This window comes from Lissotriton vulgaris, chromosome 9 (assembly GCF_964263255.1).
Source record: "Lissotriton vulgaris chromosome 9, aLisVul1.2, whole genome shotgun sequence".
Taxonomy (NCBI): Eukaryota; Metazoa; Chordata; class Amphibia; order Caudata; family Salamandridae; genus Lissotriton; species Lissotriton vulgaris.
In genome coordinates this window covers 354,508,203-354,535,416 of record NC_141697.1, presented here as the reverse complement: position 1 = coordinate 354,535,416, position 27,214 = coordinate 354,508,203, and the positions used below count along the sequence as shown (strand labels likewise).

The 27,214-nt window shown below is 44.1% G+C and overlaps 1 protein-coding gene across 2 annotated transcripts in view; it reads right to left on the bottom strand.

The window, feature by feature from the left end:
- Nucleotides 1–27,214, bottom strand: part of PPP4R4 (protein phosphatase 4 regulatory subunit 4) — a 1,899,245-nt gene that overhangs the window by 1,424,551 nt on the left and 447,480 nt on the right. For both annotated transcript variants that reach the window (XM_086937722.1, XM_086937723.1), the window contains exon 6: nt 15,699–15,805. In XM_086937722.1, coding sequence (XP_086793848.1) covers nt 15,699–15,805 — 107 coding nt within the window. The remainder of the gene's footprint in view (nt 1–15,698; nt 15,806–27,214) is intronic.

Below are 27,214 nucleotides of genomic sequence, written 5' to 3'. Positions count from 1 at the left end.
TTTCTAACATCCAATCCTTGCGCTATGAAGTAACGGAAAAGAAATACCTAGCGCTTTAAACATTCTCCACTAAATAAATAAATGCCCTAGTGAAGATTAAGGAGTCCTCGTGCGTGTGGCCTGTATCTAGTATAGCTGTGGATACCTTAAATAAACACAGGGACAAAACTGAGTCTAGCTGTGGAGCCTTTTTCTTTCAGGGCAATTTATTAATGGGATTTGGTTGTAGGGGCACTCACCTCTTACCTATGGGGGAGTTCTTTGCAAGAGGGGGATAGCACAGGTAAACGGAGCTACCTACAACCTTGCTTTCCTCTCAACAGCGTCCCTTTAAATCTATTCGGGCGTCACCTGCATGTGCAGCTCGCTCAAACCTTTACACGCCAAAATGTATCTTCCGCTGTCACTGCCTGCTACTTCTGCTTCTACCCGGTAGAAAATCTGTAAGGAGGACACTGAAAGGCATTTTCTTAATTTCATAGGGCCTTTAGCCTCAGCCTAAATGGACAGGCCGCTCCTGGTGAGTGGCCTTTTCTTCTCCATACCAGCTTGAAATCAGTGGCTGCACCATTACACCAGCCGATGAAAGTAATAAACAATTCTCTTCATTTAATGAAAAATAAACATTAACATAGATATACGAAGGGTGCAAGTGGCAAAAAACGTGCTCGCTGCTGTTTTTAGTGTGATACACACAAGTGAATAACGTTATCAAGACGAGTATCATGTAAAGAAGAACACCCAGCCTCCAGTGAGCAGCCCCTCACTACATCATTTCACAGTGAGGAGCGGTCTCTCACACCAGCCCACAGAGAATGGCCACCTTATGTTTTCCAACGTGCAGTGAGTTGTTCTACTACACATCACTCAAAAGTGGGCGGATTCACTCCCCCTCCCGGGACACAGCGAGCAGTGTCTCTGGGTATCTACAGGTTCCAGGCATATTTGCTGACTTGCTGACATCACCCTCATTAAAACATTTCCTCCCTGTGCTAAATCCTGATCTAATCTGATCTTGAAGGCCATGAGCAAAGAGGAACTGGCCTATTAAGAGATGGCCTCTCTAAAATGACAAGAGGGCTGATGCCGGGTCAGTCATCTGCCATACTACTGGTGTCTTTGGTACGCTCTGGAGTTACCTCGCTTCTGGACATGGGGTTGAGGTGAACAACAGCAGAGCTATCCACTGTCAAGCAACAAATACAAGTAAGTGTTGCAAATTTAAAGTACCCAACACTAAGGACAGGAAGAGCGCTTGATAAAATCATACCCACCTGAAAAGGAAATATGAACTCACCACTAGAAAGCACGTTCCACCAGGTACGCCATCTACAAAAAACAGGATGGTGCCTAGAATCTCATACAGAATACACATTTACAGGTCTTTCAAATAAATTGATGAAAAATAAGTTTTGCATCCTGACCACAAAAGAGAAACGCGCTATAACAAAAGCAACACTTCAAAATAAAAGTACAAATGTATACACATATTTCTGCCTAATAATAAAAAAGGTTCATTTATATAAAATGCAACAGACAGCATTACAGAAGACAGACAGCAAGTGCCTTTGCACTGGATCTTGACAGATATGAGGGAGAGGAGGTAGTGCACAAGGTTAGTAGGAGCAGAAGTGGGTGGCCGTCCCTTGCGGTGGTGCAGTAGTTGTACAGTTTCAAAGTCCTTCCTGGTGATAAGTTTGCAGAGGTTCACACCGGGTAGGATGGCCTTCAGCCTCTGCAGGATGCAGGCCTGTTCCATAGTGCCGTCGACGGGTGCAATGTTTAGCCACTTGAGCTTGGTGTAGATTGCATGCAGCCCTCCCACCAGGTGCTTGATTACAGAGAACTAAGGGCTGAGAACGTACACCAAAATCTGCACCCTTGTGGGAACTGAACACACCTAAGCTTGGATTCTGATATTGCTCAAGCAGCGAGATATCTCATTTAAAATCTTACAGCCATGCTCCTTACTTCTACTGCGCCCTGGCCACTTGGACTGAAAGGATTTCTTCCAAGGTATCTTTCAATCCAAATGGTCTACAGGTCTATCCTTAACCTCTCTTTCTAGTATTTGTATTGTAGAATGCTCTCCCAGACACATTAACACAAGCCTAATTTACTCCTTATCACAGCCAGGTACTTATTCTTTAGAATTCATGCATACAGCATTGGTCTAAATTAATACTAATAAAAAATGTGTCTGTTTTAAGAAAAATTGAGCTTAGGATATACATAAGAAATCGTCTACTGACACAATCAGAAAGTTATACATTGAAGGTTTAATTAATTAATGGAGATATTGGTCATATTACCACAAATTTGACAGCTTAACAGGATTTGAAAGGTCTTATAGATGTCATACAGAGTCAGAAAACTTCAGACGCCCCATTTCGGGAATGCAAGGGAAAGCGAGGAGGGAGAGGAACAGTACCTTACAGTGAAAGAAGAAAAGCAGCAATAATTCTATGCAGAAAGCACAAGCACGTACACACACGTACACATACGTACACACACACACACACACACACACACACACACACACACTCTCTCTTTCTCTCTCTCTCTCTCAGAATATCTTGAAATCTTTCTAGGGATTTGTTGGGTTTGCTTCGTTATGGAACTCGAGGGTAGCATAGTATGTGGAAGGTTGAGGAGGGTACTGGGGGCTCTAAAAGGGCGGTTAGAAGGTAGACAGACGAGAGTGGTAATGCTGAATGATGTTCTGGTGGCATTCCTCTTGTATTGAACTTAAGGAATAAAACCCATATCTATGTAACTGTCCGATATCGCACCTTCATTTTATTGGCAAAGAGTGAGTGCCAGATAATTGTTTGCCACCAGTTTCCCATGACAGCTGCTTCTAGTGGAGCTTTGGCCCGCAATCTACTTGGGCCATGGTCGGAGGCTCGAAGTGAGATCAGGAGTATCAGAGGTGAAGAACTGTATTAGACGCAGACTCCATTCTTCACAGCAGCAAAGAAAACCAGAATGATGCCACGCTGTAAATGACTTCTCTGCTGTTCTATATTCACATAGGCGGAGTCAGCAGGTCCTGTGTAGGCCAGACTACGCAGTCCTGCGCTCAATGTCACTGATGGTGGCGATCAGCTTAATTTGGGAAGATTCATTTAAGCTTTGCCATGCAGGGTCACCAGTGTGACTGCCACAATGGATTGAGCAATTTTGAGAGTTATTCAAGAAGAACTGTGGCAAATGTTTGACTTATGTTATAAAACGACTGGCAATGTGGGAACAAGTTTGCATTTTAACTAATTTGGTTTAAATTTCCTTTATTTTATCCATTTTAGTAACATTTTCTCACCTATTTTTCTCTATTTTGGTGACAGTTTCCTGCAGCAAACATTTTTAGTCAGCAACATCAATGGAAAGAGTGACGGCAACTTCTGTCTTTTTGTCTTTATGTTGGAATCAATAGAAGGAAGCATTTGATACTTACTTAGATGCCATTGATGGAGAAACATTCACTAATAAAAAAAAAAAAGGCTTTACGCATACACAATTTGAGCTCGGAAGGTAGATAATATTGAAAACATTATTTTTTACAAGAAATAAAGGTGCAAGTACACCAAGAAGAGTCTTTAGGTGAAATGGTAGGAGTAGACATGGTAGATGAATATGCTTCAATTATTAAGACTCTAGACAAGAGACTTTCCCATTCAAGGAATGCTGTGTTGGAGAGACAAATTCTTACAGAGAGCCCATCAACATGGTGAATCTGGTGATGATTTTGTGTCAGCTTTACATCAAAAAGTGCAATTATAGAAGGTTCAAAGATAAAATCATTCATGACCAGTGGATCGAAAAAAGTTACAAGAAGAAGATCCATGAAACAACTGCTTTCTACAGATGATCCTAGTTATGAAGTGGAGATCACTATAGCCAGAGCAGTGGAGATTTCTGATGCATACTTTGAAGAATTATTGTGTCAGTGTGATACAAGCACTTCTAAAGTTGTCAATGCCTTGCAAGCAAAACATGGGCGTAAAGAAAGGATGAAGTCCATTCTTGTACAGGGCAAATAGAATAAAAGTGATAACATTGAGTGCTTTAGATGTGGAATTCACAATCATGTGGCTTCAGCAAAAAAATTACCCAGCACTGTCTGCCACGTTATAAATGCAACCAAAAAGGGCATTTTGGAAGGGTTTGCCAGATCTCCCGAAAATTGCTGGTATCTCTAATAGATAAAACCAAATGTAATAATGATGATAACAATATGATTCTGACAGTCACTTTGAGTGATAAGGATGTGGATGTTGCTGGTGTTTGTGTTGGTTGAAGCAAAAGAAGATGCAGTAGGAGAGTTTTATCTTTAGTGTAGGAAACTGCTGCTATGCAATGTATTAATAAATGGTGTGAACATATGTATGATGACAGATTCAGGGTCACCTAATAAAAAAAACACAGGACCTTCAACAATTCAAGGTTAAAATGTGTGCTTATGTTGAGAAAAAAAAAAATCAAACTGTAAAGGCAATTTAGTAGTTTTTGTAGAATTTGATTGGAAATCTGCACATGCTGTAGTGTTTCTTGCAAAAGGGGGTTCAAACTTGTTGGGATGGTTAGAACAGGGAGAGTTGGATATGATCATTGACCCTAACCATCCTGATTGCTTGTTCTCAAGATCTAAGTTAATGCCTATATGCATGTGTGTCTCCTGTAAAACTTGTGGGTTGAAAGGTTACCCAAATGGAAAGTTTAGGGAAATTGAGATGGTTCAAACACAGGATCATAATGAAAACCGGTTCCAACCATGTGGCACAAAGTGTGGAGAGTACCTCTATCTTTGAGGAAAGACCTATGCACGGAACTAGACTCATAATGGCTTGCACCTGTAGTATTAGCATGTAAGAGTGATAATTCCTTACGTTTATGTGTTGATTGACGTGACCCCAACCAAAATGTTTGAGTGGATAGAGAAGCTCTTCCAAACATCGGTGAGATGCTAAGTACATTGGCATGAACAAGAATATTTACCTCATTAGACATGTCATCAGTATACCATCAGGTGGTTTTGAGTGAGGAGTTGAGACTCTTGACCTCATTTGTAACTCCGGAGGGAGCGTTCCATTTCAAACTACTGCCATTCAGACTTGCATCTGCTTCGTCTGTGTTTCAAAAACTAATGAAGGAGATTTTCAAAGATTGAGATGGTGTCCGATACTTCCAGGACGACGTATTGATTTTTGGTCAGAATCTTTCACAGCATAATATGCCATTGGATAAGGTGTTGCATATTCGGCAGGACAAAGGTGTAACTTTGAGGGGAGACAAGTGTGAATTTGAACATTCTGGGGTGGACTACTTAGGGCATTACGTATCTAAAGGGGGTGTTAGTCCCAAGGTGAAGTTGCTTAAAGCTATTAAGGAATATCCCATTTGAGATAAAAAAAAGATCATCTGAGATGTATCCTAGGGTTGGCTGAGTATTACTAAAAATGTATTCCCCATTTTGCAGACAAAACCAGTCTCCTCAGGAATTTATTAAAGAAGGGTGCCTCATTTTTGTTGAGTGTGGGGTGCCAAATTGCTTTTGTCAAAGTATGCTCTTACATTGTATCAACAGGTCCTTTGAAGTTATTTGATCCAAGAGATAGTAGCATCATGGTTACTGATGCCAGCAACTGTGGGTTTGTACTGTTCTCATGCAGGGTAGAATTAATGGTAGGAAGGATGTGATTGCATTCGGTTCCAGTTCACTTAGGGGTGCAGAGCATACCTACGCACCCATAGAAAAGGTAGCCATATCACTTTTGTGGGGAACTCAGTATTTTTTTACATATGTGAGGGGAGTGCCTTTTCTTTTAAGAATTGATCACAAGCCTCCGGTTGAGTTATTCAGCTCAAAAGGTGGTGATAAGTCTATTCCCAGGATTGCCAAGTGGAAAAATTGTTTGCAGAAGTTTAATTATAACATTGAGTATGTTCATGGCAAGAAGAACGTGATTTCCGACTTCTTGTCCAAAATGTCCTCAGATGTTGCAGATGTGGTGGTGGTGGATGATAGTGAAACTGCATGTTTAGCAAATTCTAGCAACAATGTGTTGAGCGGGGGATCGGAAGAGAGTGAATGGGGAATGGAGCTACACAAAGATTATATTCGAAGGGCCATATGTATCAAGCAAATTAGCATTCGCAAAGGCCGAAATTCGCAGAATTTCGGCCTTTGCGAATGCTAATTTGCTAAATGGTATGTATGACAAATTTTGGCAGCAAAATAAGGAATCGCAAAATTTGCTATTCCTTATTTTGCGATTGCACTTAAGGAATCGCAAATTGTGCGATTCCTTAAATGCAATGTATCAACGGAAAATTAATGCAAAAATGCCCATAAGGATTCGCAAATTACCACCAACTTCTAGTTGGTGGTAAGTTGCGAATTCTTTTCAAAATACAATTTATTTAAAATCCAAAGGTGCCATATGATGCACATACATGCCCTTAGGGCATGTATGGGCGCCATATGCCAGCACATGTCATTTTCAGGGGTGCAGCAGGGTGTTTTTGTGACACCCCTGCACCCTTGAAAATATTCCTAAATTGCGATTAGCAAATTGCTAATCGCAAATTTCCCCTTCATTCCTATGGGCCTCCTGGCCCATAGAAATGAATGGGGAATTTGCGATTAGCAATTTGCTAATCGCAATTTAGGAATGTTAAGGAATCGCTAAAAAGAAGCGATTTCCTACATACATACCATTTTGCGATTTCTAAATAGCGATTCCTTATAAATCGCTATTTAGAAATCGCAAATGGTCAGGATGATACATATGGCCCTTAGTGAAGTCATAAACTTGGTCTCACAGGGGTGGCCCAATAATAGGATATCAGATAATAAATTCACTCCATATGGGCATGTGGCCACAGAAGAAACATGTGAGGATGTACTGCAATGTAGGATGGGACAGCTAATACCACCTACAAGTTTAAGGCACAGAATATTGAAGATGGCATAGATGGGTCACATTGGATTAAGAGCAATGAAGCGCAGGGTGCGAGAGGATTTTTGGGGGCCAGGGGTAGACAAAACTGTGGAGTGTTTTGAGAGAGACTGTGGTCCAACTCTCATAAGTGATAAATCCCAGGTGACCCAGCCCACCCCAGTGAACCCTGTGGATTTCCCTTTGATACCAAAGTCGAAAGTGGCACTGGACATAGCTGGCCCCATAAAAACTTTGGGAAAGAATTCCTAGTTTGCTATCGTGCTCATGGAATATATGTCAAAAAGGCAAGAAGTTGGGTTGGTGAGTAATGCCACCTCCTCTTCAGTCATTCAAATGCTGCACAAAGTATTTGAAAGGATGAGGTACCTTGCTCAAATTGTAACAGACAATGGCACACAGCTGGTGTCAGAAGAAATTGAATTATTTTTAGATTCACATGGTATTAAAAACATATAAACTTCTCTTTACCATCATAGGAGCAATGTAGGAGCACTGATCTAGTTGAACACTTCAACCGCACTTTGAAGGACCTGTTGCAGTTGGCAACCATCAACGACTTGAATTGAATGACTGTGGTGGATGACATTGGGGAAGTATAGGACAACAACCAATTGCTCAACAGGGGTCTCTACTTTTATCCTGTTGCATGGTAGAGTTCCTTGTTCTAAGCTCAAGCATGAGTGGATAGGTTGGAATCATATTGATGATGTGTGGTGGACGTGAGGAAAAAGGCACAGAAGAAGTGTTAGCATGAAACCAGCCCTTTGTGATTTTAAAGTGGAAAGCTGAGTATGGATCAAGGGGCCAGGACACATTCTCAAGGGCGATTCAAGATTTTCTTCCCCCAGGCAAGTGGTTAAGGTAACTACTAGTACGATCCACACCAGTGATGGCAAGGTTTGAAACAAGAACATAATTTCTATTGTTCCTGAAAGTAAGGTTGACCTTGTGCAAACTCTTTTAGGGATGAGTGGTCAACCCGAGCTAGAAATGAAAGGCATGAACCAGTTAGAATTACATTGTTGGGTGTCCATCAGTCAAATTATGATTATAATGCATTATTTACTGTTATCTACTGTTATATTTCTTGGTATCTATGTCTTATTCTTTGTTGTATTTAAACTTGCACTGAGTTTTACTGTGATTTATGTTCTTTTCATTACATATTTTGTAAATGTATTTACTAATTTAGAATTGTTAGTTAAAATTATGGGGGGAGTATGGGTTGGATTCTCCTCTTTCTGGAACTCGTAGGTGAGCATAGTATGTTGAAGGGTGAGGGTCCGGCGGTTCTAGGAGGGCAGTTGTAAGGTAAAGAGACAAGAGTTGTAATGCCGTACGATGTGCTGGTGGCATTCCTCTTGAACTGGACCAAAGGAATAAAATCTAGAACTGCGTAACTTTGTCCGCAGTCACACCTTGAATTTAGGATTTCAAATGAAGCCCTAGTGAAATGAGTTGCTGCCGTCTATGCAAGAGTACTTATGATATTTTTTCATAATGATCCACTGTCCCAAAATTAGGAAAGGTGAAAAGTAATTAAGGCAGCCCTCGGGCAGTAATTCGAATCAATCAGTAATCTTTTGTTACATTACATTTCAAAAGCAGAATACCTCTTAAAGCAATCTGGAATTACCACTGGTTTTTGTGCTAATGATGAAATCTCACGGGTCATTACATCATAATAACAAGCAATTACTTTTTTATGTCACATCAAATCAGAAGAGGAATTCTGATCATCATAGTATGACCTAACTGCGTTTTTCTTATTTATAATTTTGCATTTCAAGAAGCGCTGTTCTAGCAGTGAAAAGGGCGCACTATATCTAATGAACCAGAACATTCCCTGCACAAAACCGGAAACAAGCATTTACAATACAACGGTCTCCCCTTTGCAAAAGTTAGAGCTATTGGCATTGTAAATGACAACATTTTTATTTATGTGTTGGTTTTTAAAACAGATAAATAAATGGCATTGTCAATGGCTTAATCTGTCGCAAATGCGAGACCTATTGCATTTGCACTCACACACTCACAGAGCCACACACACACACACACACACAGAGCCACACACACACACACAAGAGCCACACACATAAGAGCCACACACACAAGAGCCACACACACACACATAGCCCCACACAAACACACACACACACACACATAGCCACACACACAGAGCCACACACACAGAGCCACACACAGAGCTACACACACACAGAGCCACACACACACAGAGCCACACACACACATATCCACACACACACACAGATCCACACACACAGAGCCACATGCAAATATACAAGTGGAGTGAAAGGAGGGAAAAATTGCAAATGTACAAGATGGCACTCCTTTCAGAGGGTAGCACAGGGCCCCTGACTCCTGCTTATAGGGCTGAGCCGCTGCACACCACCCCTGACCCCTCTTTCGTAGGGCAGTAAGCCACGTCTCTGTCCTCTGGCCGCGAGCTGCTTGGGAGAATCACTGTATTGTCCTGGCTTCTTGCTTCAGCTGCGCGGCACACGAGGGGAAGAAAGAATGGAAAGTTCTAATAAACAGGAAGTGTACTCGGGGCTGAGGTTACAGCCCCCTCTGTTTGGGATTGCGGTAAGATGCCGCAGGCGGAATTTCTTTTCAAGCTGAAAGACACCCACCCACAGGGCTGTCCGGAGCAAGAGCCGGTCAGAGGGGGGACTGTGGTGTTTACAAAAACATTTATTAGGGTTCTGCGGTCACAGTGTTTATTTATTTAATTTATATAGCGCTAGCTAGACCAGTGGGTGTCAGAGAGCTTTACATACACAACAGAAAAGAAAAATTGCATTAGATTGCTTGTATCCGTCCATGTTTCCTTGAGTTTCCCACTATTGTTAACAACATGTACTTTATGTATGAAAACATCAGAATTCTGTGAATTGATGGGAGGGTGGGCTCTGGAAGGATGAGGGAGTGAAATACTACTAGGCATGGCGCAAACTACGGAAGAAAGGATTGAGTAACGATTCGCGCCGAAAGGGCATGCTGAAGCAGGAAAGTGCAGAGGATTACACAAGAACTACACACAGTGGGACGGCTGGGGCCCTATGGTGACTGCGGGCGAGGATCTTCAGACTCACCAGTCGGGCACATTAACAGAGGTGGAGGGGGGGAGCAAATGGCGGGAAGAAGGCTTGAGCTCTTATTTTTAATTTATGAAGTTTTATATAGCGCTAGCTAGACCCGTGGGTATCAGAGCGCTTTACATACACAACAGAAAAGAAAAATTGCATTAGATCGCTTGTATCCGTCCATGCTTCCTTTTCCCTTGAGTTACCCACTATTGTTAACAACATGTACTTTATGTATGAAAACAACTGAATTCTGTGAATTGTTGGGAGGGTGGTCTCTGGAAGGATGAGGGAGTGACATACTACTAGGCATGGCGCAAACTACGGAAGAAAGGATTGAGTAACGATTTGCGGCGAAAGGGCATGCTGAAGCAGGAAAGCGCAGAGGATTACACAAGAACTACACACAGTGGGACGGCTGGGTCCTATGGTGACTGCGGGCGAGGATCTTCAGACTCACCAGTCGGGACATTAACAGAGGGGGAGGAGGGGGGGGCGCAAATGGCAGGAAGACGGCCTGAGCTATTATTTTTAATTGATGAAGTTTTATAGAGAGCCCAGTCTACAACTGTGGGTATCAGAGCACTTTACATACACAACAGAAAAGAAAAATTGCATTAGATCGCTTGTACCCGTCCATGTTTCCTTTTCCCTTGAGTTCCCCACTATTTTTAACAACATGTACTTTATGTATGAAAACAACAGAATTCTGTGAATTGATGGGAGGGTGGTCTCTGGAAGGATGAAGGAGTGACATACTACTAGACATGGCGCAAACTACGGAAGAAAGGATTGAGTAATGATTTGCGGCGAAAGGGCATGCTGAAGCAGGAAAGTGCAGAGGATTACACAAGAACTACACACAGTGAGCGGCTGGGGACTATGGTGACTACGGGCGAGGATCTTCAGACTCACCAGTCGGGCACATTAACAGAGGGGGCGGAGGGGAGGTGCAAATGGCGGGAAGACGGCCTGAGCTTTTATTTTTTAATTATTTTTTATTCATAAAGTTTTATATAGTGCTAGCTAGACCCGTGGGTATCAGAGCGCTTTACATACACAACAGAAAAGAAAAATTGCATTAGATCGCTTGTATCCGTTCATGTTTCCTTTTCCCTTGAGTTCCCCACTATTGTTAAAAACATGTACTTTATGTATGAAAACAACAGAATTCTGTGAATTGATGGGAGGGTTGTCTCTGGAAGGATGAGGAAGTGATATACTACTAGGCATAGCGCAAACTACGGAAGAAAGGATTGAGTAATGATTTGCGGCGAAAGGGCATGCTGAAGCAGGAAAGTGCAGAGGATCACACAAGAACTACACAAAGTGGGACGGCTGGGGCCCTATGGTGACTGCGGGCGAGGATCTTCAGACTCACCAGTCGGGCACATTAACAGAGGGGGAGGAGGGGGGGTGCAAATGGCGGAAGACGGCCTGAGCCTTTATTTTTTAATTATTTTTTATTCATAAAGTTTTATATAGTGCTAGCTAGGCCCGTGGGTATCAGAGCGCTTTACATACACAACAGAAAAGAAAAATTGCATTAGATCGCTTGTATCCGTTCATGTTTCCTTTTCCCTTGAGTTCCCCACTATTGTTAACAACATGTACTTTATGTATGAAAACAACAGAATTCTGTGAATTGATGGGAGGGTTGCCTCTGGAAGGATGAGGAAGTGACATACTACTAGGCATAGCGCAAACTACGGAAGAAAGGATTGAGTAATGATTTGCGGAGAAAGGGCATGCTGAAGCAGGAAAGTGCAGAGGATTACACAAGAACTACACACAGTGGGACGGCTGCGGCCCTATGGTGACTGCGGGCGAGGATCTTCAGACTCACCAGTCGGGCACATTAACAGAGGTGGAGGGGGGAGCAAATGGCGGGAAGAAGGCTTGAGCTCTTATTTTTAATTTATGAAGTTTTATATAGCGCTAGCTAGACCCGTGGGTATCAGAGCGCTTTACATACACAACAGAAAAGAAAAATTGCATTAGATCGCTTGTATCCGTCCATGTTTCCTTTTCCCTTGAGTTACCCACTATTGTTAACAACATGTACTTTATGTATGAAAACAACTGAATTCTGTGAATTGTTGGGAGGGTGGTCTCTGGAAGGATGAGGAAGTGATATACTACTAGGCATAGCGCAAACTACGGAAGAAAGGATTGAGTAATGATTTGCGGCAAAAGGGCATGCTGAAGCAGGAAAGTGCAGAGGATCACACAAGAACTACACAAAGTGGGACGGCTGGGGCCCTATGGTGACTGCGGGCGAGGATCTTCAGACTCACCAGTCGGGCACATTAACAGAGGGGGAGGAGGGGGGGTGCAAATGGCGGGAAGACGGCCTGAGCTTTTATTTTTTAATTATTTTTTATTCATAAAGTTTTATATAGTGCTAGCTAGGCCCGTGGGTATCAGTGCGCTTTACATACACAACAGAAAAGAAAAATTGCATTAGATCGCTTGTATCCGTTCATGTTTCCTTTTCCCTTGAGTTCCCCACTATTGTTAACAACATGTACTTTATGTATGAAAACAACAGAATTCTGTGAATTGATGGGAGGGTTGCCTCTGGAAGGATGAGGAAGTGACATACTACTAGGCATAGCGCAAACTACGGAAGAAAGGATTGAGTAATGATTTGCGGAGAAAGGGCATGCTGAAGCAGGAAAGTGCAGAGGATTACACAAGAACTACACACAGTGGGACGGCTGCGGCCCTATGGTGACTGCGGGCGAGGATTTTCAGACTCACCAGTCGGGGACATTAACAGAGTGGGAGGGGGGGCGCAAAAGGCAGGAAGACGGCCTGAGCTCTGACAGGAATGTCATCCACCAACAAGCCTTTCAGTCACAAGCTTAAGCGCCACCTGCCCCCGGCCTGAGGAGCGCCGCATGCCCCCGACCTGAGGAGGGCTACCCAGCCCTCCCTGCTCTTCCTGTCCGCTCCTCCCTTGGTACACCGGCAGTAAGTTCATGCCCCCTCTGGTGCACTCCACACCGGCCTGTGTCCTGGCGAGTAACCTTGGACTCCGCTGTGGCCTTATCCCTTTCCCGGATCCTTGCCGTCCAGTTCCCCGGCCCCTCTCCCGCCGGACCCCGCGCACCTTGTGGCAGTACGGGCAGCTGGTCTTGCTGAGCACCATGACCTGCTGGGCCTCGATCAGGCCCCGCACGTGGGTCCTCAGGTCCATGCGGCTGCCAGTGGTGGGCGACATGTTTGCAGCCAGTAGGAAAGATAACTTGAAAACGCCATGTAAAGCGCACGCCTTACACTTTTGCAGGAACACGGGTCGCCAATATTTTAGTAAGGCTTTGTCTCTAAGCCATGTCCTTTACAGACTGGGTACCCGACTTCCTGCTGAGGTAAAAGGTTCCTTATCATCTTTATGGGGCCATCTGGACCCATAAAGAAGATAAGAAAACTTTTACTTCAGCAGTAAGTCAAGGAACTCAATCTGAAAAGGACGGGGCTTAGAGAGAAAGAAGAACGGCTGGCCATAGTTTAGGAGGCCAGCCAATGGAGAAGAGGGGCGGGGCTTAACCTCACTAGTGATGTTCTCCTCTATCTCATTAAATCTTGCCAGCAAGACTGCGCAAGCGCAGCCATCGCAGGCTGAGACCTGAAAAGAGAGAGCCAGAACATATTATACTTCCTAATCATTCAGTATCTAAAAAATATATATATATATACGTGTCAGTGCTAAGCGACAGAAAGAGGGGGCAAAGATTCATAAATAAGATGAAAAGCATAGTTGAATGAGAGGCTAGGGAAGAGAGGTTGAAAAAAAGAGTGTCAGGAAGCTTGAAGCGGTCAAGGAAGGCTATTAAAGCAACAGTGAGAAAGAAGGTGAGGCGTTAAAGATCAAATGTGAGTCATAGCAGAATGAGCTAAACCAAGAAATGAAGGGAATTCCAAAGAAGCAACAGAGGGCAGAGGTAAGTAGCGAGGTTTGGGGAGCCGTTGAAGAGGGGATGGGACTTAGCAGCAAGAAAAACAGGGAGAGGTGGAGAAAAAACTAATGCAAACTAACAGTAAACAGAGTTGTCATATTAAGAACATGTTACATATGCTTTTTATTTATTTTTTATGTAGTAAGGGTAGAACCTCTGACCACTGCAGGTCTTCTGAAAGTGAGTTCCAAAGGAAGAACCCTCCCTCATAGATGGCTGAAGCCTTATAAAACTTCTAATTCCATAGTTCATCCAAAAACCTACAATTCATCTATTAAAAGGAATCAATGAAAAGGTATCAGGGAAAACTGGAGCGCAATCCTTGGAACAAAGTGTATGAGCAATGAGGGCATATACATCCCTACATAACATGAAAAATAAAGAAGATTAGATGATGCTTCTTTTCCATAGAAAGATTTAACATCATTGAAACTTAGCAGTGCAAGAAACGCTAAGGGAGTGTATATTGACCTGCGTTAACAACATTTTGCCTGTAAAAGGCACGAGGAGTTTTATGCGGAAAACCACTATTTACCTCTATAACAGGCTCTGGCATAGGAGAGGTCAAGAAACTAACTGTCCACCTGCTATGCAATCAGTTATTGGCCATTATGGAAACATCTGCAACCTTTCTGAAATATTTTTTTTTTAAAAGATGCCAGACATACCTGTACTCTCCATAAAATGCAAGTGTGAAAATTAAATGCACATCTTTTAGGAAAAGTGTTGAACTGGAAAAACTTGTTCTATGGTGGGACCTGGCATGTGTATTAATACAGTGCTTGTGTTCTGGCTTGACCTTTCACAACACTTTTTGCTGCCCAGCAAAGAGGTGTTAGTTTTGATGGTTAGGAGATATCAGGCATTCAAGATATTGTGAAACCAAATTGATCGCAGTCAAGGTGTCTTGAAAGCAAACAGCAAAGTTCCAAAGGGAATGCAGACCTGCAAACTCGGACAGTATCACAGGGTGTCACATGTTTTTGATTCCATACATATGGTCACGAGGTGAGGTCGGATATCACCTGGTGGGACACAGGGTGAGCTGGAAACCTGTGCACACAGTGGGCTTTCAGACTCTTTTTAGAGGTTTCGCAGAGCTGATGCTTTTGTGGAATTTGAAACCTCATCAGGACATTGACATGAGAATCAGAAACGTTTAGTTTTTTTCAGACCTTGATGGGCACAATGCCCTGCCCCAGCAACACCGGCCATCTCCCTCGACATGGTAAAAATGTTTTTAGAATTTTAGAGGTGTGAAAAAGTGAAGGGAGCAACATGTGACCACTCACTGCAGAGTTCAGTTATTAATGCATTGCCCTTTTTTCATACTTTTGTCTCTCTGTCCTCCAGCTACTCTCTCTCAAGATATTTATATCAACCTTTGCTGAACTACCTTTTTTCTCCTTTTAACCACCTCGTCTAATGTTGGGTTTAAGACAGATGCTTTTCAGTACGTGGTACAATTTAATTATAATATGTTACCTTTTAAACGCGAAGCCCACATGCTTGAATACGTATATGAAAAAAATAACAGCAATGAAAATCAAATTACTCATTATTATGCACTTCCCGAGGAACATTAATTCACTGCACAGAGAAGGCATTAACATTCTTTGTAAAGCACAATCAATAAACTGCAAAAACGTAAAGTCAATACTCACACATTAGCTTCAAATTTATTGGCTAATTTCCCCAATATTCTGCAACTGGCTAAGCGGGACTGTACAGTTTGGGATAGCTGTGCTTTTGAAACAAGGGGCATTAGAATCTAGAATGAGAAGATAACAGTGCATATCACAATAGTGACAAGCTAAACAAAAATACTGACATTAAAAATAAGAAGTGCATTACTTCCAGTGGGAAAAATAAATAACTCGAAAGTCAAGTTTTAGGTCTGGCTTAAAGACAGCCTTGGCTGGTTGCCAACCTAATGTTTGTAAACAAATCGTAAAAACACACATGGAACATAAAGAAATACATAAAAGGGAATTTAGTCTTCCCTCTTCGTACATTGACCTGTTCAATGTCATTCACGTTTTGCTTCCTTACATCATAGCCAAAAGCACGGGCAGTGAGTCATACCACTTTATCCATTAGCTCACCTCTCCCTTAGCATTTTTCTCTTCACATGTTAACATCCGCAAAAAAAGCATTTCACTTCATACCAGGGGTGGTAGGGCCAGCCGCTGCTTTAATTTCTGTTTTCATATAATTTATATTTGCGATGTGTCAATTTTGTCTTGCTTTTGTTTTTGCAAAGATAAGCATAGCACCTTTAAGTGGCAGCATGTTTACTTGTAATCATTTTTTACACTTGTAGGGCCTGATTTAGATCTTGTCGGACGGGTTACTCCGCCGAAATATACATCCCATTATATCCAAAGGGATTTATATTTTGGCAGATGGGATATCCGCCACCGCTGTGATGGAGTAACCCGTCCACCAAGTTCTAAATTTGGCTCTTAATGTTTTCTGTATATTTGTAAAAACAAAAAAACAAACACAATGTAGGTTTGCCATGGTCAGACCTATTGGCTTAGTGTGCACAGGACTGCTTCAATGTGGTTACTGTAAGAAAATAACTCTTTTTGCATGAGCAGTCCCTTTTTAATATTGTTGGTTTAGACTCTGTACTGTGGGACCCTGTTAACCAGGCCTCAGTGCATGTGCTCTGACAGCTAAATCAAATTGTTGAATTTGCTGAAATCCCTGACTGGCACATTTAACTTACATATAAGTCCCTGGTATCTCGTACCCTGTGTGCAGCACTTATTGTGCCATGACTAAGATGAACATGTAAAGCATGACCGTAGGCCTGCCACTGCAGCCTAGCTGAGCAGTTTTAATACTACCATTTCGACCTGTCAAAATCATCCTTTTGCCAGACTTAAACCTTCGTTTTAAATAGCAGTATGTTACAGATAAAGTAGGCCTTGCCAGCCCTAAGGTAGGGTACATAGTAATTATAAGCAGGACATATGTACCCTTTTTTACTGTAGCAAGGTTGGCTGTGCTACAGGAAACACTGTGCCACTTAATTACACTTAATAAAGTTAACTTCAGATTGGCAACAGCTAGAAAAACTTCAAACATGCATAATGCTAAAGTTGAATTTTGTCTAATGCATGGGAAGAAAGGCCCTGCCCTGGTGGAATTAGGCAGAACAGTGTACTATAGAATTGTTTGAGGCCACACTCTTAGGAAATGATACCTGAGTAGGTAGAGTTGCCCCAGGGAACTGTTTACCCTAATGGTCAGGGATTTTCCCCCACCCACAAGCTAGTGGCAGACATGAATGCTACAGCACTGTATGCTTTCTTCAGAACACATCTGGACCTGTGAAAGACAGAAGAAGGACTGCACTTGCTGGTGAACTGGTGGATAGAGACATCAAGTGCTGGACCTGCGCCCAAGACGAACAAATGGACTCCAAGCGTCTGACCTCCTCTTAAGCTATAATGCCACAAAAGCTACTTTTAACGTGAGCCCAGCAGACCAGTTCCACTGGATGTGCCTGGACCCTTCTAGTGGCTTCTGGTAGACTGAATCCTAACCCCCAAGTAATGCCCATGAGAATCGAGACCATAAGCTGGTGGTAGAGAACTGAAAACCTGGATCTTCAATCGGTAGTCATACAGCTATATTTCAGAGAGTTATTCTTTCATAACGCAACTACCAAGTCTTCAGTACCTTGAAGCCTTCAGGTAAGTATGCGCTCTGATGAACCTCGTTTCATTCACGTATTTCAGAGTGTACTCCTCTGACCCTAAAACCTTTAAAACTGGACACTTAAAAACGTTTTCAAAACTTTTCCTCCAGAGAACTAGAGGAGACAGGGACTGCTGCTGCAGCTGCCAACATCGAATTGCCAGTCGGATTCAACTGGCCGGTTTCCCTCACTGATTTCAGCTTCGAAGAAAATCTGAATGTAGTGAAACTTCAATAAGGCTGGTGTTGAACAGCATCTGACCGGCAACGAGACCCGACTGGAAACAGTTTCAAGACTTTCCCCACTTTGAGCTTCCTGTCATCACTGTCAACCACATCAATTTTCCCACCAGACCCAAGGCTCCCTCTGAATACCCACGTTTCCCTAGAACACTGACTTCGAACCCTTCTTCAGACCCAGCCTGCTGTCTGAACAGGTGACGACCCTTCAACGAGGACTTTTCTCCAGTAAATCCAGTTCAAAAGATAAACTTTCATGGTCCCTATACCCAACCAGTAGCTCGGGGTTGGCCTTAACTTTTGACTTGGCCCAGTTTAGCGCAACCAGATAACCGCGATTGGCCCATTTGAAGCGATATTTTGACTTAAAATTCCTAAAAATTATATCTCCTGTTTCCTACATCCAATTTCTGTAGTTTGGGGGAATTGTTGCTCATTATCTTTTACTTGATTACTATTGGATTGGGATGTTCATGGTGTTGCAACTTCAACCATGTAACTGTTTTCTCACAGATAAATGCTTTACACAGTTCTCCTACATGAAGCCAATTGAGCTCTGTGTTACAGGTTTCAGGAGTTGACCTCAGGTTTAATTATTAAGACCTAACAGGACCTAGTACAGAACTGTGACATTATTAGTTGTAGAGGACTTCCGTCTCCTTCATCTAATAATCCACATGCTCACACTTACAACTGAAGGGTGGCTAAACAGAATATCGGAAACAAAAATATTGTGGAACAAAATATTGTCATGAATATTGAGGACAAAAATATTGTGGAAGTAAGTTTCTACAGGTTAGCAAAGTTTAACTACATTTAGCTCCACATATCTGCACCTTGACAATATATATATATATATATATATATATATATATATATATATATATATACACACACACACATCTTCACGGTTCATAGATGCGGAGTTAAAAATAATAAATCTATATTTACCTATTTGCACTTACCGTCTCCATATTTTTGTTCTCGATATATTTGACACAATATTCTGTCCACACAATATTTTGATTCCCATCAAAGTATTCCCTCTACCGTATAGGAAGGAAAAATAACAATCACTAATTAAATCAGCATTTTTTACACAGCATCATGTAAATTCAGTTGCATAATTGTTCATTTCGTTTGCACAAATTAGATCAAGTGTTAGGCAGTGGATTAGCAATTTGGGAGGGCACCCCTCCAACCTAAGACTCAATCTTGTTAGGTCACACCAAATTCACTGAACAAACTCTGCTCAACCTCAGGAAAATATCGCATAGGCTGCAGTGGTTTCCCCAAAGATATCACTGATAAGTTCAAGCAAAATCAAGATATGTTGGGTCAAGAAAAGAGTAAATAAAAATTCCCAAAAATTGCCAATTATCAGGACACTTTTAATAAGCAAAATGTTACAAAAGTTGTTGCAGGATTAAGGAAACTAGAGCTAAGAATGTTCAATATTTATCAGCCAATTACCATAGCAGCACGTGTCTTAGATGTTGATTTTAACCTATGTGCCCTCGAAAAAGTGACCAGTTGTGTACCAAAGACTAAAAATAATGAACACTATTTGCAATCTATTCTGCCTCACAGAGGATGGGATGGCTGATACAGAGTTATCTTTAAGTCTTCCTGGTGCTTTTACTGTGGATTTTAGTTGGAGCTCCAAGAGTGAGCCAGACCTCTCTACCCCGATGCCCTGATAAAGCTAAGAGTTCAAATTTCTTGAGCAGGATGGAAAAGTCACTCCTGGTCTCTTTCTCATTTCCCTGGATTCCTGAAAAAGCTTCGGGCCAGGTTCTCTCTCTAGCCAGGGAAGGCCCCTAGGGTTCAGTGTGGTCCGATCCATCTCGGCCTCTTGTTATTTCATACAGTGTTCTTCAGCCTTCTTTCGTGAGGCCAACTAACATTTGGAGAACACTTCCAGAACCAGACTTCTTCATGGTCAGATTAGGAAAGATTATTCCAAAGTTTTAATCTGAGTTTTCCAGATTGTGAGATGTTGATATGGTGCCATTTTTAGCCATATGTATAGCCAACCACTAATGACATTTTGACCGAGGCCCTGCAGAATTCACATTTCACTTCTGTCACTGCAAACTAACCTCGAAGGCTTTATTCAGAGCTCCTAGTCCCCTCCTATGTCCTACACTATGGAAATTAAGAATCCCTCCCTCTTCCTAATGTAGAACATGTTTCTCTCCTACTGAGAGCAAAGACTAATGATTGAGAGGACTCACATCACTTCTGTGCCCTCTTGGAATATCTAGCTCAAAGGCCAGGTCTCAGCCTAGGCCCTTTGCTTGAAATTGAAATTCTGTCTATTTCAGGAGTCATATTCCCAGATTGGTGACTAATGGTTACCATTCCACATCCTTCCTGCTTTAAGAAGCAGCCCTGTCGTTTCACGGGCAGAGCAGTGTTTTGCTCCTCTTCAGGAGGGAATATTAGAAGAACTGAATCAAATACTATGGGAGTCTTAAGGTATGTTTTTTTAAATGTTCCTTTCCAATATAGATATAAAAATATATCTTAATAATTTAACTACACGTTTGATAAATATTAAGAAAATTTCAATTAGGTTTTCAACATTTTTGGTAGAAATTGTAAGCTTAAACTTTTGATTAGAAACGGGCCTCTTTCAAAGAAAAATACAAATTTATGAATAAAGAGTAAATTGCATTCTGTGGCTGATCCCTGCAAGAACATACTTTTCCCAATGAACAAGTTACTTACCTTCGGTAACGCTTTTTCTGGTAGATACAGTATCTGCCTGTGGATTCCTCACCTTGTGAATATCCCCCTTGCGCCAGCAACGTTCGGAAAATTCTTTGTAGCACGCTGGCGTGGTCGATGTCTTAGGAGCACGGCATTGCGCGCGACTCCGTCTGACGTCACCGACTCCTCATAAGGACCACGTCGGCGTGATGACGTCAGTTCTGCCCTTTTTTCCGTGCCTTCGAGGCACCCGGACGGACCAACAAATATATACAAATATACAATGTACACAGTACACGCAATCCAAAAACCCACCAAAAGTGCATAGCAAAAGCCTAAAATACCAGAAAAATAAGTACATAAATACATACGTACAAAAACCCAGGTATAGCAGAGTGGACAACTGGGAGGCGGGTGGGTCACTGAGGAATCCACAGGCAGATACTGTATCTACCAGAAAAAGCGTTACCGAAGGTAAGTAACTTGTTCTTCTGATAGATACATCTGCCTTGTGGATTCCTCACCTTGTGAATAGAGTCCCACAGCAGTCCCCACTCCCGGAGGAGGGTGTCCACTCTGCTACACCAGGACATCTTGGAGGACAGAGCGCGCGAAGTGGTCGTCCCTACTCACCTCAGCATCCAAGCAGTAGTGCTTCGCAAAAGTGTGGAGGGAGGCCCATGTCGCGGCCCTGCAAATGTCCTCAACAGGAACACCTCTAGACAATGCAGATGTTGCAGACTTCGCTCTAGTTGAATGAGCTCCAATACCCTCAGGAGGGTCCTTACCCGCCAGAGAGTAGCAAATCTTGATGCACAGGATAATCCACCTGGAAAGTGTGCGCTTGTGCACCGCTCTGCCCTTCTTGCAGCCAGCAAAACCCACGAAGAGCTGATCGTCAACACAATAGTCTTCAGTCCTATCAAGATAGAAACTAACTGCTCTCTTCGGGTCCAAGCGATGAAGCCTCTCCTCCTCCTTGGAAGGGTGTGGGGGAGGATAAAAGGTAGGAAGGGTAATGGTTTGTCCTAGATGGAAGGGAGTTACCACCTTAGGCAGAAAAGCACCCCTGGTCCTGAGAACCATTCTTTCAGCATGAATGGACAAGAATGGGGGCTTGGAACTAAGAGCCTGAAGCTCACTTACCCTCCTTGCTGTGGTAATTGCAACCAAGAAGGAGAAGGAGGGAACTTATTAGTGAGTCCCTTCAAAAATCTTAACACTACAGGAGACTTAAAAAGAGGGCTGATCGGGCAAACAGAGAAATGCCGACAAGGCCGAAAGATATCCTTTGACCATAGCAACAGCAAACCCTTGCCGTGCCAGAAAAAGAGCAAACAACAAAATGTCAGATAAATGAGCCTTCAAAGGGTCAACATCCCTCTCCCTGCACCAAGAGACAAACTTAGACCACCTATACGAATAGATGGACTTGGTGGAGTCGCGCCTGGCAGAAAGAATGACATCCACCACATCGTGAGGGAGAGAAAAGGAATTCAAGTTGCCCCGTTCAATCTCCAGGCATGAAGGTGTAATGTCTGGAGGTGGGGGTGTAGAACTTGCCCCTCCACCTGAGAGAGGAGGTCTGCCCTGAGAGGGAGACGGAGCGGCGGGCGAGAGGAGAGGTGGAGAAGGTCCGAGTACCACACCCTTCTTGGCCAATCCGGGGCGACCAATATGACTTGGGCCCTGTCTTGGCGAATCTTCCTCAGAACCCGAGGAATCAAGGGTATGGGGGGAAACGCGTAAAGGAGCTGACCTCCCCAGCTCAACTGAAACGCGTCCCCCAATGCTCCTTGCATCGGATACTGGAGACTGCAGAATGACGGGCAGTGAGCATTCTCGAAAGTGACAAACAGGTCCACCCGAGGAGATCCCCACATCTGAAAGATGTCGTGAACAACCTCCGGGTGAAGCCTCCACTCGTGGTCGGCAGAGAACTGCCGACTGAGAACGTCTGCACGAACGTTCAGAACTCCGGCCAGATGATTTGCCATCAGACAAATCTGATGATCCTGAACACAGGACCAGAGACGCAGAGCCTCTTTGCAGAGACACTGAGACCCTACTCCTCCCTGCTTGTTGATGTACCACATCGCGGTCGTGTTGTCCGTCAGGACTTGGATCGACTGACCGCGAAGGGAAGGGAGGAAGGCCTTGAGCGCCAGACGTATCGCCCGCAACTCTAGAAGGTTGATATGAAGCAACTTTTCCTCTGGAGACCAAAGACCCTTGACCTCCAGATCCCCCAGATGAGCACCCCACCCTAGAGTGGATGCATCCGTTATCACCGTGGCCACCGATGGTGGTAGCTGAAAAGGCTTTCCTTGTGACAGATTGCCTTCCACGCCCCACCAAGACAGATCCGCTGCAGTTTCTCTGGAGATCTTCACTGACTCCCTGAGATCTCTGTTGTGCTGATACCACTGCCTGCGGAGGCACCACTGGAGTGCCCTCATGTGCCAGCATGCATGGTTGACCAACAGAATGCAAGAAGCCATCAGACCGAGCAGGCGAAGGACCTTCTGGACTGGAACAACTGCTCCATTGTAGAACAAAGGAATGATTTCCTGAATGTCGCGAATCCTTTGAGGCGGAGGTAATGCACGACATACAGTAGTGTCCAGTACCGCACCTATGAACAGGTTGCGCTGGGAGGGCACCAGGTGAGATTTGGGCACGTTTATCGAAAAACCCAATCTGTACAACAGCTGCGATGTCTCTTGCAGGTGATGAAGCACCTTCTCTGGCGACTCTGCTTTGATCAGCCAATCGTCCAGATAGGGGAACACAGGAATCCCCTACCTCCTGAGATGAGCAGCCACCACCGCCATCACCTTGATGAAAACTCGAGGCGCAGTAGTAAGTCCAAACGGAAGGACCGCAAACTGGTAGTGTTGCGATCCCATCGTAAAATGGAGATACTTCCTGTGCGACTTCAGGATTGGGATGTGAAAATACACATCCTGCAAGTCGATTGACACCATCCAGTCTTCTTCCAACAGCGCTTGAAGAACCTGCGCAAGCGTGAGCATTTTGAACTTCTCCTGTTTGAGGTAGAGATTCAAAATCCTGAGGTCAAAGATTGGTCGTAACCTGCCATCCTTCTTGGGGATCAGGAAATATCGGGAGTAGCACCCCTGACCCCTCTTGTGCTTCGGGACCACCTCTATTGCACCTTTTCTGAACAGAGCCAGGACTTCTTCCTGCAGGCGAAGCAGGTGGTCCTCCGAACAATAACCCTGGCAAGGAGGGTAATTGGGAGGGAACTCCTGGAAAGGAAGTGCATACCCATTTTCTACGAGATTGAGAACCCAAAGATCTGATGTAACCGATTCCCAATCCCGTAGAAAATGAGTAAGCCGACCCCCTACCGGACCCACATGATCCAGAATGCCGGATCTAGGGCTGCTTTGCTGTTGAGGGAGGGGGTTGATTATTAGAGGAAGAGGAGGAGGAGAAGGCCTGGCGTCCACGAGCATGGGCCCTTTGTTTTCCTCTGTATGTATGTCTTATACAGAGGGTTCTGTCGCTGCTGCTGCTGCTGCTGCTGACCTTGGTTATAGGAACGAAAAGTGGATCTGCCAAATCCCCTAAACTTCCTAGTTGCAGAACCCCTTGCCTGAAGGCCCAGAGACCTCGCCGTCGCGCGGCTGTCCTTGAATCTCTCCAAGGCCACATCCGCTTTCTTACCAAAGAGGCCAGTCCCCCCTTATCTGAATTGTCCCATCAAAGGGCAAGTCCAACAAGGTAGACTGTACATCAGTTGAAAAATCAGAAGATTTAAGCCATGCGGCCCTTCTGGTTGCAACAGTAGAGCCCATAATCCTGGCAACAGAGTCTACCGTGTCCTTGCCACTCTGTATTACCATACGGGCTGCAGCCTGAGTATCGGAGACCACTTCGTTAAAGTTCTTCCTATCATCCTCTGGAAGTTTAGATGAGAGTTGTTTTCACAGAGTCCATCAATGCATGAACATATCTCTCCCAACAGGCAAGTAGCATTAGTAGATTTTAAAGCCATGCTACCCGAGGAGAAAATCTTTTTCGCAGACTGGTCCAATTTTTTAGAGTCCTTGTCTGCCGGCACCTGAGGGAATGAACCTGCAGACCTGTTGGAAAAAGCAGCCTGCACCACCAGACTCTCCGGAGAAGGATGTGAAGAAAGAAATTCAGGGTCACCAGGAGCCACCCTGTCGACCTGGAAACCGCAGGAGCAGTCAAAGGCCTCTTCCAAACCTCCTTTATAGGCTCAGTCAAAGCGTCAGTGAATGGAAGAGTAGGCTCTATTATAGAAGAAGGCGAATGTAAAACCTCCGTGAGGATGTTGGGCTTGTACTCAACAGTGGGCAAGGTCAAACCAAGCAAATCCGCAGCCTTCCTAATCACGACGTGATAGGGAGCAACGTCCTTGGATGGTGTATCCGAAACAGATGGCAAACCCCACTCAGGAGAAAGTTCCAGGCCACTAGCGCTTTGGAGGTCCTCAAAACAATCCCCCTGTTTTTGTAGCTTTCCTTCCTCAACCTTGGAATCCATGTACACCTTTTCCTCCAAGAGGCGCTGAGCCCTGCGCCTCGACCATTCCATGCGGACCGAAGTCGATGGATCCGGCAAAGACTCCGACGGAGCCGGAGCCGACGTCGAGCGAGGAGCTGGAGGACAGGAAGCACCACGATCCGAATCACGAGGTCGATCCGGAGCCGGCGAAGCCGCATGCGAAGTCGACAACCTCGGCGGCGCCGTACCGAGCCAAGGAGCACAAGGCGTCGGCATAAACGGCATAAAGGGGGCCGCGGCGTAAGCCTGAGGTACGCCTAAATTAAAAGACAATGGACCCATGGGACCAACCGGTGCGCCAGTGGGGTACATTGCCCTTGCATAAACACCAAACATGGCATTTAGAAATTGCGAGGGGTCCTGACCTGGACCAGGAAAGGGAGGGTGCGAACCGAACGGCTGCTCCGAAGGAGGCTGATCCGGCAAAGGTGCACCCTGGCCCTCTTGAGTTTCAGGCTCCACATCCGGAGTCGGAGCTCGAGGAACCTCTTCTTCATCATGCACCGAAGAATGGTGCGACTCCAGATCCGGTTCCTGCTCCTGAACAGGAGAACCTCCACGAGACTGCACCGGAGAAGGAGACATGAAGTCCTTATGATGTTTGCGAGACTTCTTCTTCGAATCCGAAGACTCCTTGCCAGAGTGATGTTTAGAGCGATGCTTACTCCTCTTGTGCTTCTTCCTCGAGGACCTCGAAGCATGACCCGAAGCCGACTTGGATCCCGACCTCGACCTCTCTCTGGATCTCGACCTCGCTCTGGACCTCGATCTCGAAGCCGACCTCGACCTCGACCGCGACATCTGCCTCGACTTCGAGCGCCTGGAAACCGACCTCGAAGACCTTCTAGCTTCTCTTTCTTTAACCTTCGCAAGAAGAAGCTTCGCCTCCCGCTCTCGTAAGGCCTTGAGGTTCATCTTGAAGCAGGAACGACAGTTCTTAACATCATGGTCCGACCCAAGACTCCACAGACAATCGGCATGCGGATCAGTGATCGACATCAATCGGGCACAGGAACCACACTGCTTGAACCCCGTCTTCCTCGACGACATCCTCGAGGAAGAAGAAAATCTCAAAAGAAAAACAGTTACACAAAATAGTAACAAGATACTCAAAGTATCGCAGAAGATCCCAGAAACCGTTAGTGTCGACGACGCGGAAAAAAGGGAACTGATGTCATCACGCCGACGTTGGCCTTATGAGGAGTCGGTGACGTCAGACGGAGTCGCGCGCAATGCCGTGCTCCTATGACGTCGACTACGCCGGCGTGCTACAAAGAATTTTCCGAACGTTACTGGCGCAAGGGGGATATTCACAAGGTGAGGAATCCACAAGGCAGATGTATCTATCAGAAATTCAGCATATCTGACTTTTACACATTATTTGCCCAACCATGTGGGCTATAAGGCATGCTTAGTGTTGACGTATTTGATGTAGAAATGAAAGTTTTTATTAATGGAAGGGGAACTCCTTTGACATCTATTATTTCATGATGCACCGAGTCAGGCCATAATAGTGCAACTGGAGTCATACTTTCCAGTCATACATGTAAACGCACACTGCCTCTATAATATTACTTTTAACTTTCATGCTAGTGGTGCACTTCCTCTACCAACTTACTGTGGTCCTACAGTAAAGCTAATTAAAACAACTATGTGATCCAATCCTTTCTGATTATAGAGACAGAGCACACGCAGCTTGTGAAATTCAATGGCAGTGTCACAGTCAAGACGGTCAAAATAACCGCTAAAACCAATCCAAGCACTGGACAATGTCTCAAAATGGTGTTCAATCTCGAGGTTGGCTTTACTAAGAACGAGGAATTTCCATGAAAATGTGCATTATGCAAATTTACGAAATGTAAACATGAGAAATGGAGACTATATGCATTCTACTAAATGCGTCAGTGGAAACATATTGTAAGGAGTAAAAACTGAAATGCTTCTGTGCTCAATC